Genomic DNA, 17,342 nt, shown 5'->3' on the forward strand with positions numbered 1-17,342 from the left:
AATAGCTACTCGACACCTGCCTTTTGCGTGCTTTATTATTATCAAATATGCACGCAGATAGTTAAATCGTTAAGTGATTCTGCAAGAACGTTTATGAAAATACTAGCCCCATTCCCCACTTTTGATTTTTCCCCACACCAAAGGCTGTCATCCTGGGATCTCTCTTCACTTCTTGGTTTATTCTCTTGTGTTGGTGGAGCACATCCTCCAGTGCTGGGAAAGGGGGCTGGGAAGTAAACTATTTGAAACTGTTTTAATTTTATGCTGACGCAAACTTCTGTCATTCAGCTGTTGAATTTCCTAGACTGGTGCTCCAATATTCTTTTTATTTCTCTAGTTTTTGTCAGTCTTTTTTTTGCTCTAATATCTGGGAGATTTCCTTAGGTTTATCCACCAATTCTCTATATCAGGCTGGATGGCGAGGGCGCCACGGTAACCAGGGGAATGATGGGAGGCAGAGAGGGAGGGAGACAGCTCCCATTGCCTTAGGTGAAGGTTCAGCTCTGGGTGGAGGTACACTGTTTAGCCTCCTCACTTCTTTTTTAAAAATTTAATTAATTAATTATTTTTTTGGCTGCGCCTCGCGGCACGCGGGATCTTAGTTCCCTGGCCAGGGGTTGAACCCACGCCCCCTGCAGTGGACGTGTGGAGTCTGAACAACTGGACCGCCAGGGAAATCCCTAGCCTCCTCACTTCTGTCCCTGCCTTTTTGGTAGAACCCAGGGAAGCTGTCTGCTTTGGAATGTAATTGTGTAGTGTTTGTGCTGGGCAGGTCCTAGGCTCTTCTTTTCCATGGCATGGGGAAATCCTCTTATATTTGGGCTAATTCTCCTTAAGATGTTGTAAAGTTTTCCTTCCTCTTATCAAACCCCAGCATCTGACAGCTGGAGCCATGACTTTCTCTGCATCTCCGAATCAAATCTGCACTGGTGGTTGATCTTGTCTTTTCTGGGTGAGCTGGTTGAAGAGATCAGTGTGGCATCAACAGCTTTTTTCACACTCTGTGTCCAAGAAGAGCTTCTTATTTTCTGGGCTCATGGCCTGGGGCAGACCCAGACACTGCCTTCAGGGCATCCTTAAAGTTCTCCCATAGGTGGTCCCTCCCAGCACAGCCTCTGGACAATCCTGAGGAAGTCTACCCTCCCCCATCTTCTTTCCTGGACAGCATGGCACTGTGTCCTGTGGTTTCCCTGCTCCCTGGGGACTGTGCTGTGTATGGGAGTAACAGGGATAAGATCATTCGCTGGGCATCTAAGCAGTTTCAGAAAGCACTTTTGTTTCTCTGCATTTTTCATGTTTTTGGTCATTTGTAAAAATATAGAAATGATTTTAAAGAGAATGGATAAGCCATTTATTTAATTATAATTCGGACACAATTATCTCCATTTTTGAAGAATTCTGTCCAGGTTTCTCCCAAAACGTACAGTATTCCACACTGTTGCAGTCAAAGTAAATGTGCATTTTTGAATATCCTACTTTCTTCAATTCACATTGTATTGCCTTTCTAACTAGATTTGGAGTTAGGACTCCCAAGCTCTGAGGCAGGAGCAAGCGGGAGATGTTGGCAGTCCCTCAGTGTAGGCAGCCTAGGTGTGGGAGGCTATGGAGGCAGGAGAGCCACTTCAGAAGGAGGAGCCAGGCAGGAAGGCCTGTCCTCCTGTCTCCTATAAATTAGAGTGAAGTCTGTTTGATGATCCCAGAACTGTGGCCCGGCATTTACCGTAGGCTCTTGTCAGGTATGCTGGGACTGCAGGGCTTCTGTGCCGGTTTCCCAGTCCTGGTTCCAGCGGTAGGTGGTGATAAGCATCAAGTATGTGGCAAAGAATGTTAAGAAAAGGCTTGGCTTAATTTCAAAAATTCTGCCTAGAATTCTCTAGAAATTTGGGGTCACTCTGGTGTTAGTGACAGGCTGGATTTCAGGTGCTCTCAGAGTTGGCTCTAGGGCCAGGTTTGGCCGAGCCTAAGCATCCCTTTCCTGGGTTGGAGATATCCTACCCTGTACTGGCCTCTCATTCATTGGCCTGATACCTTTCATTTACTGTGGATGACTTAATTAGACCTGAGATTCCAGAGACCTGCAGGCCCATGATGCTTCCCACTTTGTTCTAAGGCCTTGGGCTCAGGAGAGCTCTCTGTTTTTTTGTCACAAAGATGATTTTGGTGTAGATAAGAGGGTATAAGGGGTAGAGACTGCCGGAAGCCATGGGACTGAAGATCACCTTTAGGGACACTTCTGATGAATCGATATTGGCTTATCTGTGACCTGGCCTGGTTTGGGTAGGTGTGGGGGTGGTGGAAGAGACGGAAGGAAAGGAGAAGGTGGACGAAAAGTTAGAAAAGGAGTAGGAGAATGAGAGAGGGCACTCACTTCCAAAAAGCATGGCTCTTTTAGTTACTGCAGCTTTCACGGGAGCTACATGGAGTGAGTGAAGTTAAAAGCCATGTTGCTGTGAGTCCGAATTTTTAGGAAGAAAATGCTTTCACCAAGGGAGGTGGTAAAGGCTCCATGAACTGGAAGTTGTGACTATCACCTGGCCATTTTGGGCTCCTCATAGCAGTGGACCAGCAGGCAAAGAAAGGAGGTACGATACCGGCTGGAATAATTGACCATAATGCCTATGAGAAGCTAGGATTGTTGCTGTACAAAGGGTGAAGAGAAGAGTATGACTTGAACCCAGGGGATTCGCTGGGGACATCCCTTGTACTTTAGTGCTCAGTGATCATTACAAATGGGCAACAGCAACTAGTCAAACCTGTCAAATATAAGGCAGCTAAAGACTCAGCCCCCTCAGGGTTAGAAGTCTGGGTAACCCCAGCAGACATATAACCCAGGCCAACTCAAGTGTTGGCCAAAGGGGAGGGAAATCTAGAATGGGTGGTAGAGGGATGAGATGAGAAATATCAATTAAGACCTGGGAGCAGCTGCAGCACAGGACCCTGTAGCTTGATTTGCCAACCCTCTTTAAGTGTTTTTAGGAGACTGTGATTGGCTATTAAACTGAAGGTTTGAACTTGTACCTTCCCTCTCAGGAAAGAAGGATGGGCATCTTGGTCTCAGGCAAGATCCAGATACTGTAAGAAGGTGCAAGTGGATTTGGGTGGCATAGGGAAGGCTTCGTCAGGACCATTTTATCCACTACCTCTGATCAGCTCAATCAGCTATACTTCCCAGCTCACACCATTCCCATGGGTATAAATCCCTAGCCACCACTACCTTTGCTAAAGGCAAAAGAACGTCCATGCAAGGCACTAATTGACAAGGAGAGACCACCATGCCTGTGCACTGACCCAAGGGATCCCATGAAGGCTTAGCTTCTTTAGCCACATCCTGGATATGGGCTGAGTGATGTGATCTGGAAGTGCAAGGATATTTACCCGCAACAGAACAAACCTTGACCAGCGGAAGAATGAATAGGTGTATGTGCTTATGCATAGGTAGGTCCATGTATGGTACTGAGTCAGCACTAGTTAGAATACCAGGGGTTTGGAGCCAGCATATAAAGGAAATAAAGATAGTTATTAATCCTAGCATCTAGAATAACCACCATAATTATTTTGATGTTAATTTCTTCTAGTTTTCTTTCTATGCATACATATAATATATAATCACAAAAATTGAGATTCTACTACAGGGAGATATTTATGTTGCTTTTAAAAAGCATTCTATTACATTGCATTTTCCTACATGATTCAATGTTTTGAAATAAATTTTTAATAACTTCAAAATACTCAGTCATATGAATTTATTATTTAAACTTTGTTCCGTGGCTGGGAATCTAGTTTTTCTACTACTGAAAATGCTGAGATTAAAATTTTTATTCATAAACTTTTGTGTATATTTCTGATTCTTTATTAAAGATGAATTTCTGGAAAGAGTTCACTTAATTGAAGGGAATCACCATGCCCTCAGAAGCGAGGAGTGGTATCAGCCACAGGCTCCGGTTGTGTCTGTCCCTGTCCCGCCCTTTTTCTCTCCTCCGGCCAGTCTCTCAACTGGCAAGAGCTGGAGGCCAAGCAGGCTCTAGGCCTTCACCTTCTTGCTGGTTACGGAGCAGCCGTTTGTGGCTGTCGTTCGTGCAGAACTTCTGATGCTGTCCCTCCTCTTATCTGTTCCATGTATTTGTTTTGCAGAAGTGAGTGACAGATGGTCTTCTCTGCATCTCAGATCAAAGCTCCACAGATGGTAGATCTTTTCTTATCGAGGTGGACTGTGAGGAGGGCCCAGCGCGCTGCCAAATGCGTCTAACCTGGGGGTTCTCAACGGAGGGTGATTCCAGCCCAGCTCCCTCACCCCAGCCACACCCCCAGGGGACATATAGCAAAACCTGGAGATGGTTTTGATTCATAAGTTGGTTGAGACGAGACTGTTGCTACTGACGTCTAGTGGGGAGAGGTCAGGGGTGCTCTAAACATCCTACAATTCAAAATGTTCTTAGTGATTCTGAATATCCCTAAAGATAAGTCAGAGTTGGTGTTGAGTTGACGATGAAGGCAAGGAAGGATCTGGTGTAGTTTCTTCTTTATGTTGGAAATACGGGTCCTGCCTCTCCAGGGAATCCCTTTCTTTTCTTTTTTTTTTTTTAAATTAATTTATTTATTTACTTTTGGCTGTGTTGGGTCTTCGTTTCTGTGTGAGGGCTTTCTCTAGTTGCGGTGAGCGGGGGCCACTCACTGTCGTGGCCTCTCTTGTTGTGGAGCACAGGCTCCAGACGCACAGGCTCAGTAGTTGTGGCTCACAGGCCCAGTTGCTCCGCGGCATGTGGGATCTTCCCAGACCAGGGCTCGAACCCGTGTCCCCTGCATTGGCAGGAGAGAGTATGCATGTCATTCATTGTCATCATCTTAGATATATTATTATTTTCATAACAACCCTGTGAAGTAGGTAGTAGTATCTCAATTTTATGAATCTGTCTATCAAGGCTTGCGGTTCAGAATCAGACTTTCCTCATTTCAAATGAAGGGCCCTTTCTGTTCTACCACCAAAGACAAATAGAGAAATAGAGTCCTGCTAATGGGAATGTAGATATAGAAGGATGGTTTGCTCCTCGGGTGCTGGGGTTTCCTACTCTCACATTAGGAATCAAGCTTGTTTGATTGAAATAGAATATACACAGATATCAGTATCTGAGGTTTGACTCTTTCTTTCCCCACCACAACCTTGGGAATTACCATTACTGTCACTTTACAAATGTAGAATTGAGAGTCAGACACATTAACATGATCCATATCACACAACTCGTAGCTGTCATAACTGGGTTTCAAGCACTTCTGTTGTTTTCCCCAGATTTTGAGAAGCAGCGAGTCCAGGGAAGAGTGGGATAACTTGGTGGAGTGTCATTTCTCTTGGAAATTTATAGGGTATTTAGTTCAGAGATGGTGAAGCACAGGGGATAATACTTTCCCCAAATCATTCTATCATGCCCTTGGTCTCATCTTGGGCTTGTGGCTGAGGTGATCCATTCCTTAGTATGTACTGGCTGGGTGCTCTGTTGCCCTCAGCTCTGACCATCTGTAGAGTACAACATTTACACATATTCCCAATGTCTGAGGAGCCTGTGCACCAATTCTTTCACTCTCTAGAGTTGCCAGATAAAGAGTGCCAGTTGAATTTATATTTCAGATGAACAAGAAATCATTTTTCAGTACATGTATGTCCCAGTATTGAATGGAACATACTTATAATAAAATAAACTGTTGTCTCTCTAATATTCGACTTTAATTGTGGGTCCTGTATTCTTATTTGCTGAAGTTGTCAGTATTACTCTGGCATCAGCAGAACAGAGGAGAATCTGGATGTGGAAAAGTTCTGTTCTGTGGCCATGCACCCCATAGACCAAAAAGCGGAGGTGTAAACAAATGAAGGGTTCCTGTTTTTCACTCATGCAGTTAGAAATTGAGAGGTAGGTAGTCCAGGGCTAGTCAGATAGCTTCATAGCATCGTTAAGGTTCAGGTCCACCTATACTCAAGTTTTGTTTCACCTGCACTGGCTGAGGGCAAGGGAATGGAAAAGATAGAGCTTCAGAAATAAAGTCTGCACTATTCACCCGTATCTTCTTCCTGCTCTGTCCTGGTTGTTTTTGCATACTTTAACAGATTTCCTTTTTCTCTCTCCTCTGTCGTCCTTCTGCTATTTTATTTGTGGTATGTTGTTGGTGGTGAACTTTACATTTAGTCTATGGTTTAGGGATATCAGTTTGGGAGTGTGACTAAGTTAGAGGTGGAATGGCTATCACCTAGAGATCCTGAACTTGGAGTTGAAAGTGGTAACTTAAGAGACTGGGTCATTTCAGCTCTAGGGAGAGTTAAGCCTCATTTTCCTTTGTACCAAAGATAGTGAAAATTATGTTCAATGGGAGAATTTTTGTTTTTAGGAGGATTAGGTGTGAAAAAATAGTGCACATTCATGTTGGACAGCCAGTGATGGATTGTAGTGGACATTTACCATGTACGCGGTGGATCCTTAGGGTCTTTTGAGCACCTTTCCTGTATTAGAGGAATTCCCAGTTATGATTCTTGCCTTCCTAAGGTAGAATCCACAACCTCCTTCCTCAGATTCTTTTGCATCTAGGGCCCAATCATGTAACCGAGACTCTGCCAATCAGATGAATGGGTATAAAATTTGATTTAGGAGGGGGGTAACATGAGGGAGGAGACATCGTGTGGGATTAACTTTTTGAGTGAGGGTGAGTGGTAGAAAGTCTGGCTTGGGGGGAAGAATTAGTTATGGTTCAGTTGTCTGGTGTTTCCTACAATGCTTGGGTCAAGCCAACAGTCCTATGGTGGAGTTGGGACATTGTTTCTGGCTAGGTAGCCTCCGAATCCAATTCTACAACATCTTAGGAAGCAGATATTGACTCTATAGAAGGGAGACTTTACTAATAATGAACTGTTACAACATGAATGTGTGGTCAGGGGAGGTAATTTCCCCATTGATGGAGATATTCAAGTAGAGGTTGGATGGAGTCTTGTTTAAGTTTCACACTTAGTGGAAAGGAAAGAGTGGACTTGATGTAAAAGCAATGGCATTTTAATTGTGGCAGTGATTCTTCAGCTACTAAATGCAGAGGGATCATCCCTTCTCTGAATTCCTGAAACATTTATTATCTGTGCTGTTATTCACTTTGACATTTAAGTCATGAGGCTGGCTTTGCAGTTAGACGGGGTGAGCTTGAATCTTGCTTCTGCCACTTAACGATCTGTTGACCTTGGGAGAGTTCCTTAGGTTCTCAGCCTTAGTTACTGCATCTGTAAAATACGAAGAATGATATGAAGCAGGTTTTTTTTTTTTTTGAGAATTAAATGTGGTGCTAAATATAAAATGCCACATGGTTGGTCCTTAATAAATGCTGGTTTGTTCTTTTAATGGTGTCATACCTTGTGCTGCCATATAACAGTTTGATGCATATATGATGCATATGTCCTCAATGAGGCTATATATTTATTTGTGTAAAGAATAAATATTACACTTCATTTGAATTCCCCTAAACACCTTACAGATGAGTCAGATTTACAGACTTCAGTTATGGTATGTTTTGCACAGCATCTTGTTTCTATTCATTCAACTTCAGGCTGCCAGGTTGTTTCTTAACCTTGTTCTTTGAGTAATGGCTTGTCTTTTTCAATTGAGCACATGTCTTAAAAGTGGTTTTACCCTTAGTTTGCCATGTAGGGATTTAGCACCTATAAAGTTTCATATATGTTGAAGTCTCTTTTAAGAAATACAACACATAAAGGAGAATTGGCAGGGGCTTGTGCCACCTTGCATTAGATTGAGACAGCAGTACAGTGGAGCTGAAACAGCACATGGGCCGCATTTTCCTGAAGCGGACTGGAGCTCACTCACTCTGTGCTTTCCCTTACAATAAGCTCTATATGCTTCTGTAGTTGATGTTTCCAAATGAGTATGTTTTCCTAAATTTAAAGTCTAAATTTAACAACTTACATTCAACATCTGTAAAGTAATTTGCAAGGATATAAGCTGATTCGTTTTACGATATTCTTTCTTTTCCCCCTTTGGACTTTCTTTTATTATGCTAAAATAGTGGTGCTTTTAGGATTTACATTATTGTACTCTCCAATACAAAGTATGCAGTGTGTTAAAGTATACAGTACACCATTTTCATACATGTACAACATTGGTGGATGAAAAATGTCTCTTAGCAGTAATATTGGATTGTAGCCTCTGGTTTTATCAGCTGCATACTCCAGGACTATTATATAAGTAAAAATCTCTCTTGTGATACTGGAAAGTGATTAGAATGTGCAAACTGTTGTAGTAGCTTTCATCCGCCTTTTAAAGGGTGCCACCACGGAAAGTCCATTTAAGATGTTGGTAGGTTTAACAAAGTTGGAATGCTGGCACTGTTGAATTGAGCAGCAGTTCTTCAGACCTGGCTCAGAGCTACAATGCATTTAGTATATTAAAGCAGCTCACATGACGACTTTTTGCGGGCCTTCCCAGGCACTGGAGTTTTTCTGTTAATTCGCCGCACTAGGTCATAAAAGATCTCATTAACATTTATTTTTGATTTTGCAGAGGATTCTAAGAATGCATAGTTGTTTCATTGTCTTGCTAAATTTTGACCTTGCTCCTTTCCTACAACTCTTTCATCTTCCAAGTCACACTTATTACCAGCCAGAATCATTGGAACATCATCAGTGTCTTTAACTCAAAGAATCTGTTCTCTCAGATCTTGTAAATCATTAAATGTGGACTGTGCTGTGACGGAATAAACTAATGCAAAGCCTTGTCCGTTTTTCAATCCCTCATTGCTGTACATTGTTCCGTTCCTGCAGTATCCAAGATTTCAAGCATACACTGTTGTGCATCTACTTCGACTTGCTTTCTATAAGAATCTTCTATCGTAGGATCATATTCTTCAACAAAAATTCCTTGAACAAATTGTACAGTCAGAGCAGATTTTCCAACTCTTCCCGAGCCAAGAACGACTAGCTTTATACTCACACATGGTGCAAACTTGTAAAATCTAGTACCTGTTGCGCTGTCACCGGGTCCCCGCAGCCAGCGTCGCCTCGTGCTCCCTCCGGCTCGCTGCTACCAGCCCCACGGTGGTCCTGCTGCTACCCGCTGGCGCTGCTCCGGCTGGCTTACACGCCTGACTCTGGGCGAGGTTTGGCGGTGTCGCCTTGACATCAAGCGTTCAGCCTCGGGGCGCGCGGGTGCGCCTGTTTTACTATATTCTTGCTTTAACTCCTAACACACTAGTTCCTTTTAGAATTCCTGCACTCTGCACATTTGTTTTTTTAAAAGTAGACAGAGTATCCAGGTGAATGATGAATAGAGAGGTCCTCTGAGATGACCCCAAGTTTTGGATCGGGAGAAAGATATGTCATAGTTGTGTGTCCTTATTTCTGTCCCAGCCTCTTCAGCAAGAAACCCCCAAATCATGCTTTTTTGGAGTTTCTTTCTGATATTTCTCTTTTCCATTCAACATTCCTGCAATAGGCTCTTATTTGAGGAGGGAAAGTTGGAGGGTGCCCCTTCTCATGAGTTTGGGCAAAGATCTTTTACCTGGACAGTTTCTCCTATAGACTCTGTGATGCTACCACTCAATGTTCACACTGTCAGTCAGACAGGCCCACTTCATGGGCCATCACCTTCTGCATCTCAAAATTAACACTGTAGCTATGATGATCTGATCTTTTTTGCATGGGCTGTAGGGGAGACTGGTGAGGCAACAACTGTTACTTCCAATCCAGGAATCCACATGATTTTTAAAAATCTATGGTTGTTGCCAGTGGTAGAATCAGCACTTTCAGGTTCAGTGCTGCTCGTCACAGTCTACACCCCTGCTTTACACGGGTCATACTATCAGGGAATAGTTCCTGGATTGGGAGAGACTTGTCTTCCAGGTGGTCCTAGAATGGCCTGTTATTCTCCTTCTACTGGGATTGTTGTACTCTGTTGAGGGCTTATAAGGATGTCTCCTTTGTCTAGTCATTTCTCCACATCCTACATTCTTGGTTGCAAGGATATTCTTTTGTTTCTAGAATGGCAAATGCTGTCCAGCTGCAGATATGATTTTGGTAAGGCAGTTGGGAAAGTGTGAAGGGGCAAGTTATGTGAGACGAATGAGACAGATAGTGTACATTTTCCACAGTCAGAGGGTTGGACCAACCCTCCACGTGTCATTTAGGGATTTTTTTCAGTAGAGCTCTGTCTAACCACGTTTGGGGAAGGGTAGAGGGAGGAAATCAGGACCACGGACAGCGTTAATGCTTCTTTTCCTGGGGACCAAAGCCAGGTTGTTCAGAGAGAAGAGAAAATGAATGGGTTGGCATCTGGAGGAAGTGTGGTGGGTGGTCAGGGAGAGATGTATACATAACCTTGTATCTCAATTGTATATTACTGTGAATTACCGCTAGGAAAATCTCTCTCTGAATCTCTCTCTTTCCCCCTCTTCCTTTCTTTCTTCCTCTCTCTTTTACTCTCCCTCTCTCTCCTTCCTTCCATTACTTCCTTTCTCCATCCTCAACCTGAAGTTCTTTTACACAAGGGTTGAGTGTAGGGAGATGTGACTATAAAAGGATAGCGTGAGGCAGTTTGGGGAGGTGCTGAGTCTGTTGAGTATTTCAATATTGGTGGCAGTTACATGAATCTATATGTGTGTTAAAATTCATAGCACTATATACCAAAATAAGTCATGTTGATTTAAAAATAAATATTTCTTACCATAGTTCACTGTCGCCACTGTTCCTCAGATGAGGAAACTGGGCTTAAAGAGGCACAAAGTCAGAAAATGGGAGAGCATGGATTCAAACACAGGCTCATCTAATTTTTTTTTTTTTTTTTGCGGTACGCGGGCCTCTCACTGTTGTGGCCTCTCCCGCTGCGGAGCACAGGCGCCGGACGCGCAGGCTCAGCAGCCATGGCTTACGGGCCCAGCCACTCCACGGCATGTGGGATCTTCCCGGACAGGGGCACGAACCCTTGTCCCCTGCATCGGCAGGCGGACTCTCAACCACTGTGCCACCAGGGAAGCCCAGGCTCATCTAATTTTAAAGTTCAAAATCTTTGCACTCTTTTTTTTGGGGGGGTGGCTGTTGCTGCACGCGGGCTTTCTCTAGTTGCGGCGAGTGGGGGCTACTCTTGGTTGCAGTGCACGGGCTTCTCATTGCGGTGGCTTCTCGTTGCGGAGCACAGGCTCTAGGCGCGCGGGCTTCAGTAGTTGCAGCACGTGGGCTTCTGTAGTTGCGGCATGCGGGCTCAGTAGTTGCGGCTCACAGGCTCCGTAGTTGCGGTGCGTGGGCTCAGCAGTTGTGGCTCGTGGGCTCTAGAGCGCAGACTCAGTAGTTGTGGCACACGGGCTTAGTTGCTCCATGGCATGTGGGGTCTTCCTGGACCAGGGATAGAACCCGTGTCCCCTGCATTGGCAGGTGGATTCTTAACCACTGCGCCACCAGGGAAGTCCAAAATCTTTGCACTCTTTATTGCTGCATGCCTTGAATGTTCAAATGAATAGTCCAGAAAGCATAGGCAGGATCTGTTATCCGTCACTATAGTTTTGCCTTTTTGGGAATGCCATATAAATGGAGTCATACAATGTGTGACTTACTGAGGCTGGCTTCTTAAACTCAACATGATGCCTTTAAGGTTCATCCAAGTTGTTGCATGAGCAATAGTTTGCTTCTGTTTATTGCTGAGTAGTATTGCATTGTATGCATGCATCACAGGTTGTTTATCCATTCACCTGTTGAAAGACATTTGGTTTGTTTCCAGATTTTTATAATTATGAATAGAGCTGCTATTAACATTTGTGTACAGGTTTTAGCGTGAACTTAAGTTTTCATTTCTAGAAGGTAAACATCTAGGGGTAGGGTTCTAGGTCGTATAATAAGTATATATTTAATTTAGTAAGAAACTGCTAAACTATTTTCTAAAGTGACTGTATTTTGCATTTCCCCCAGCAATGTGTGAGAGTTCTAGTTGGTCTGCATCCATGCAAGCCCTTGGTACTTTTATTTTTAGCCATTCTAATAGATGTGTAGTGGTCATTCATTGTGTTTTTAATTTGCAATTTCCTAATGACTACTGAAGTTGACATCTTTTCATGTGCTTATTTTCCACCTGTAAATCCTCTTTGGTGAGATGTCTATGTCTTTTGCCCATATTTTAATGGAGTTGGGTTTGTCAGTACTTAATATATTCTGGATACAAGTAATTTGTCAGCTTTGTGATTTGTAAATCACACCCAGGGGTCTTTCCTGACTCACTCTGAGGCAAGTTTCCAGCAGGGTGGCAGTTTCTTACAGGGAAAGGTCTTAGAGATGGAGCAGACCATGGGGTGGGCTCAGGAGCAGGGAGCAGTGGATTATGAGGACAAGGCAAAGAGTAAAGTCCTGGGCCTGTTATTCTAATTATAGTAAAAAAAATTTTTTTTTCTCAAGCAAGCTGGAGTTACACCCTATAAATGTGGTTTTAATGACCTCTTCACCCCACTCATCATAGATCCTTTCCTTGATGATGTTTGAATGGCAAAGCTTTTTATGAATTTAAAGCCTACTCAATATAAATCACTTATTAAAATAAATAGCAATTTTTGGAGAAAACCTTAAATTCCCAAAACTCTGCCTTGACTCCCGTATAAGACTCCAAAAGTCACTATAACAAAGTACCACTAACGAGATGATTTAAAACAACAGAAATTTATCCTCTCACAGTTCTGGCGGCTAGTCTGAGATCAAGGTGTTGGCAGGATTGGTTCCTCTGAGGGCTGTGAGGAAGAATCTGTCCCACACCTCTCCCGTATATTTTGTTTACACCTGTCAATCCTTGGTGTTCCTTGGCTCATAGATGCATCACTCAATCTCTGCCTCTGTCTTCACATGGCCTTCTCCTCGTGTGTCTCTCTCCTCTTCTCTTTTTTTTTTTTGGCTGTGCCATGCGGCTTGTGGGGTCTTAGTTCCCTGACCAGGGATTGAACCCGGGCCCTTGGCAGTGTAAGTGCTGAGTTCTAACCACTGGACAGCCAGGGAATTCCCTCTTTCCTCTTCTTTTTTAAAAAAAAATTAATTAACTAATTTGGCTGCATCAGGTCTTTGTTGTGGCGCGTGGGATCTTCACTGCAGTACGTGGGCTTCTCTAGTTGCGGTGTGTGGGCTCCATAGCACAGGGGCTCAGTAGTTGCGACACGCGGGCTTAGTTGCCCCGCGGCATGTGGGATCTTAGTTCCCTGACCAGGGATCAAATCCACGTCCCCTGCATTGGAAGGCAGATTCTTTTTTTTGCGGTACGTGGGCCTCTCACTGCTGTGGCCTCTCCCATTGTGGAGCATAGGCTCCGGACGCGCAGGCCCAGCGGCCATGGCTCACAGGCCCAGCCGCTCTGCAGCATGCGGGATCCTCCCAGACTGGGGCACGAACCCGTGTCCCCTGCATCGGCAGGCAGACTCTCAAACACTGCGCCACCAGGGAAGCCCTGGAAGGTGGATTCTTAACCACTGGACCACCAGGGAAGTCCCCCCCTCTCCTCTTCTTATAAGGACAGCTATATGGATTAAGGGCCCATCCTACTCCAGTATGACCTCATCTTAAGTAATTACATTTGCAATGACTCTATTTCCATATAAGGTCACATTCTGTGGTACTGGGGGTTAGGACTTCATTATATAGTTTCTAAAGGATGCAGTACAACCATAACTATTCCTTCATTATATCCACATGCCAAGCCACTACACAGGGTATGACTATGTGAGGGTAAAAGTTGTCAGAGGAGCTGTGGGTGTGGGAGACACAATCACCAGGTTCCTGGGGAAGGGATGAACATTGGGGTGGGGTGGGAAGAGCAGATATTTTCCCGTTGGGCTTTATGACCTCGGCCCCGACAACTGTGACCCCAGGAGGAACTGGCTCTGTAGCACTTCCCTATGTGCTGGCATCAGCTGTACAGAGGCCCTCTTCCCATGAGTTTGAGCAAAGCCCTCTTATCTAGACCGTTTCTCCTTCTGACCCTGTGATGCTGAGACTCTCTTATTGCTCTCAGTGTTGGTTAGGCAGGCCCACTCCTTGGACCCTACCCTCTGCATCACAGAATAAACATTGCAGTGATGCTGATGTGCTTATCTTTTTTTGGGAGGCTGGGCCAGCAACTGCTATTTCCATGTCAGGGGTCCATGTGATGCTTGTTTGGTCTGCACTGCTGGCCAAGCTAGAGTCAGTGCTTGTCAGCCCCTTGGGGTCCAGTTCATCCTGTGGGTTCAGTCCAGCTCCTTGCAGTCTCCACCAGCCCTACCACTTCTTGGGGGCCAGGCTGGCAGGGTAGGCTGACTGTTCTCCCCATGTCTCCAGTTGTCCAGCTTCCTGGAAAGAAGGGCTGCCCTGTGGATGTGCTGTCCTCAGGGTCTGGGGGTCAACAATGGTGGGGCCCGAGCTACAGCTCAGTATGTGTGCTGGTTTCCCAAGCGAACATTAACCATAGGGCTTCTGCTCCTTGTATTTCACATTTAAAAACTCTTATTTAATTACATAAATATAAAACAAGAGTTAGGGCGTAAAAATTGTTTATTACCATTCCAGCATAAGTTCTTTCATTTCTGAGATCCTGCCAAGATTTTTCTTTTTTAAAAAAGTTTATGTACATATATCTGTTTTCTACATAGGGTTAGTGTTTATGTTTATCACGATTTCTTTATCTTACATCTACATTGACCAGTGGCAGAGCTGGAAGCCCAGGTCTGTGGGCTGACAGGCAGTGGGGAAGATGGAGCTATGGGTCCCTGGTCTGGGCCAGGTGTAGCAGCTCCTTCTTGCACAGGCCAGGCCTATCGTCTTAGGCCTCTTCGGGACCATGGTGAAACCTGTATGAGGGCCCTTTAATGGCAGGCTTCTGAGAGTTAGCTGGAGTTCATGCTCCATTTGCCTTGTATTCGGGTATGCATGGCTGTGAGTGCACTCATCCATCTCAGATGCTGGCAGGTACGGCATTCAGAGCATTGCAGTTCACTTGCGGGAGGAAATTTTGGAGAACTTGACCTAACTCAGATTTCTCTTTTGGAAGACTGGAGACACCATGTCATTTCCAAAGGAAGATGACAGTTGAATTGGGTGACTCTGATGTAGTTCAGGGGCCAGACTCACTCTGACATTCTAGGGGAACTTTCTTCTGGACTGGCATGGCCCTACTTCGTGGTGACTGTTGCAGTTGACAGACCCGTCCTGAAGACTTCCAGGGCTCATCCCTCCCCGCTGTCCTGAGCTCTTGTACTTGGGAAATTTTCCTCTTTTTCACTTGACAGATGCTCCTCTGGCTGCAGACACATTATTGAGAGGGATGGTGATGATGGGGCAGAGGTGGGTGTAAGAATGCAAGGTATCAACAGCCCAAGCCTGGGACCGTCTCCAGAAATAGTCATGGAGAGTTTGCTATGGCACATCAGTGCCCTGAATTGTAGTGGCTGAGGCACAAGGTTTGTGGGAAGAGAAGGGAGAGGAGGAGAAGGAGGGAGGAACAGGAGAAGGAGGAAGAGGTGGTGGTGGAGGAAGAAGGTAAGTCAGTGCTAGTATTACTCTGGATGTTAAATCCTGTTGTGCAGGTGAAAATGTTTTCTTTAATAATTCTTAACACCACACAATGGACAAGGGAATTGGTAGGAAAGATTATGAATTAGCAAGAAGGGAGCCCAGTGCTGGTGTTCATTCAAGCTAGAAAGGCGGAGCTGGACTCCTCCTTGCAGAGCAGAGCAGCTCTGGAGGAGAGAGGAGAGTCCCACAGACACACTGGAGGCTGCATCCTTATTGAAGTTTGCTGGGGATACAACCAGCAGGGGCTTTGTTGTTCTTGGAGAGCCTTCGTGGGCACAGGTGGGGCCAGGCTCCTGTGGAATGCAGGGACTACCAGGGAGGGCTCTGGCTTTGGGGTTCTCCTGCAGACTGGCCAGGCTTCTGTGGCTAACTGCCATTTAGGACTTCGTTAATCCAGGACACATATGGGGAGATTCGAGTGAAGACACCAGGAGGCTTTGTGTCTGTACTTCCATAAGACTCAGTACCTGGGCCACTCCAGCACACAGAAGGGGGCCCCCAGAATTGCCCTGTGGGTTAGAGAAAGCAGATCCTGAGCAGCAGGCATTCTTCTCTCCTTTCTGTCACGTCATCCTGGTTCTCTCAGCACCCCAGTCAAGATACACCAGAATCTGGCTAGGGATCCTGGCTCCTCACGGAGTCCTTAGACAGGGGTTTCATGTCTTCATTCTCTCTCTGGCATAGAACCACAACTCTAGTCCTGTCCCTTCCATCTTCTTCACTTCTCTCCTGGAGCCCTGTACGGCAGGATAGACGGGAGGGTTAGAAGCAGGACATGGCTATGGAAGGATGGCACCCAGAAGGAGGAGTCCAGTTCCACAGTCCTAGAAACCATGAACTCAGACATGTTCACTGTACTTGGGACTTCCTGACCCCATCCCCACCCAGGAGGACGCTGTCTCCCAAGTACTGAGTTGGGAGATGGAAGTGTACCTTGTATGCTGATCTTCTCTTCCTGGGATTGCCTCTACAGATTTGGAGGTTATGACTGGGCAAAAGAAAGTGGTTGCAGGTCTTGTCATCCAGGAGTCTCAGCTTCACCTCCCTCAGAGTATGTGAGACTGGCTCTGTCACCCTTGTCTTCCCCCAGCCAGCTGCCTGGCTCATCCTCCTGGGTGGAATGAAGGTAGATGGGTAGGCAGGGGGATTGTCCCTGCGGTGTGGGTCAGCTCGGCTCTTGTTCGTAGCTGTGAGGGAGGAAGAGCAGGTGGATTGCCAGTCCCAGGGAGAGTGGAGGGAGTGGTGTGGTAGAAGGTCCCCAGGCAGGGCCTAGAGCTTCTCCCCAATGGGGTGGTGATGACATGGAGTGGAGGGGGCCCCAAGGAAATGGGTTGGCATAGAATGAGAAATGCACAGCTCAGGAGAATGGGTAAGGGAGGGGGCTGAGAAGTGAAAGAAAGATGGCACCTTCAGTAACATGTCACTGAGGTTGGTGAAAAAGCTGTTCTTCGACCTCCAGCTACTGCCATGTGGATTCTTTCTATTTCATGTCATGAGCTCCAAGAGTGACCCTAACATGCCTGCAGAGAGGGAGGAGAGAGGCAGGAAAAGGTGCTGGTCTCTGGAGAAGGGACCATTGTGAGCAAAGAGACCCCAGGCCCACTTGTTCCCCAGTGCAGGGCCACCTGAGGAACTCAGATCTTGCTCAGGGCAGAAGTTCCCCCCAGAGACCATAGCCGTTTCAGGAAGGCCCAGGCCCAGGCCGCTACATGGACTGCGAGAGCTCTGCCAGCACCAGGATAAGGCGGCAGGGTTGGCCTGCCTTGACCCGGGCTGCCCTGAATGATGCCCTGGCCTCTGG

General features: G+C 45.7%; 1 protein-coding gene and 1 pseudogene across 1 annotated transcript; both read right to left on the bottom strand.

The window, feature by feature from the left end:
* Window positions 1–8,371: 8,371 nt before the first annotated feature.
* Window positions 8,372–9,155, bottom strand: LOC112405029 (ras-related protein Rap-1b pseudogene; annotated as a pseudogene).
* A 6,752-nt stretch (window positions 9,156–15,907) lies between these two features.
* On the bottom strand, window positions 15,908–16,960 carry LOC112405044 (mast cell protease 2-like). Its single transcript, XM_024753297.1, is given in 5 exon segments — window positions 15,908–16,002; window positions 16,005–16,050; window positions 16,475–16,671; window positions 16,674–16,728; window positions 16,949–16,960. Coding segments are annotated over 5 exon segments (405 nt in total).
* Window positions 16,961–17,342: the final 382 nt, after the last annotated feature.

The sequence above is a fragment of the Neophocaena asiaeorientalis genome, unplaced genomic scaffold (genome assembly GCF_003031525.2).
Source record: "Neophocaena asiaeorientalis asiaeorientalis breed wild unplaced genomic scaffold, Neophocaena_asiaeorientalis_V1.1 scaffold1186, whole genome shotgun sequence".
NCBI classification, from domain to species: domain Eukaryota; kingdom Metazoa; phylum Chordata; class Mammalia; order Artiodactyla; family Phocoenidae; genus Neophocaena; species Neophocaena asiaeorientalis.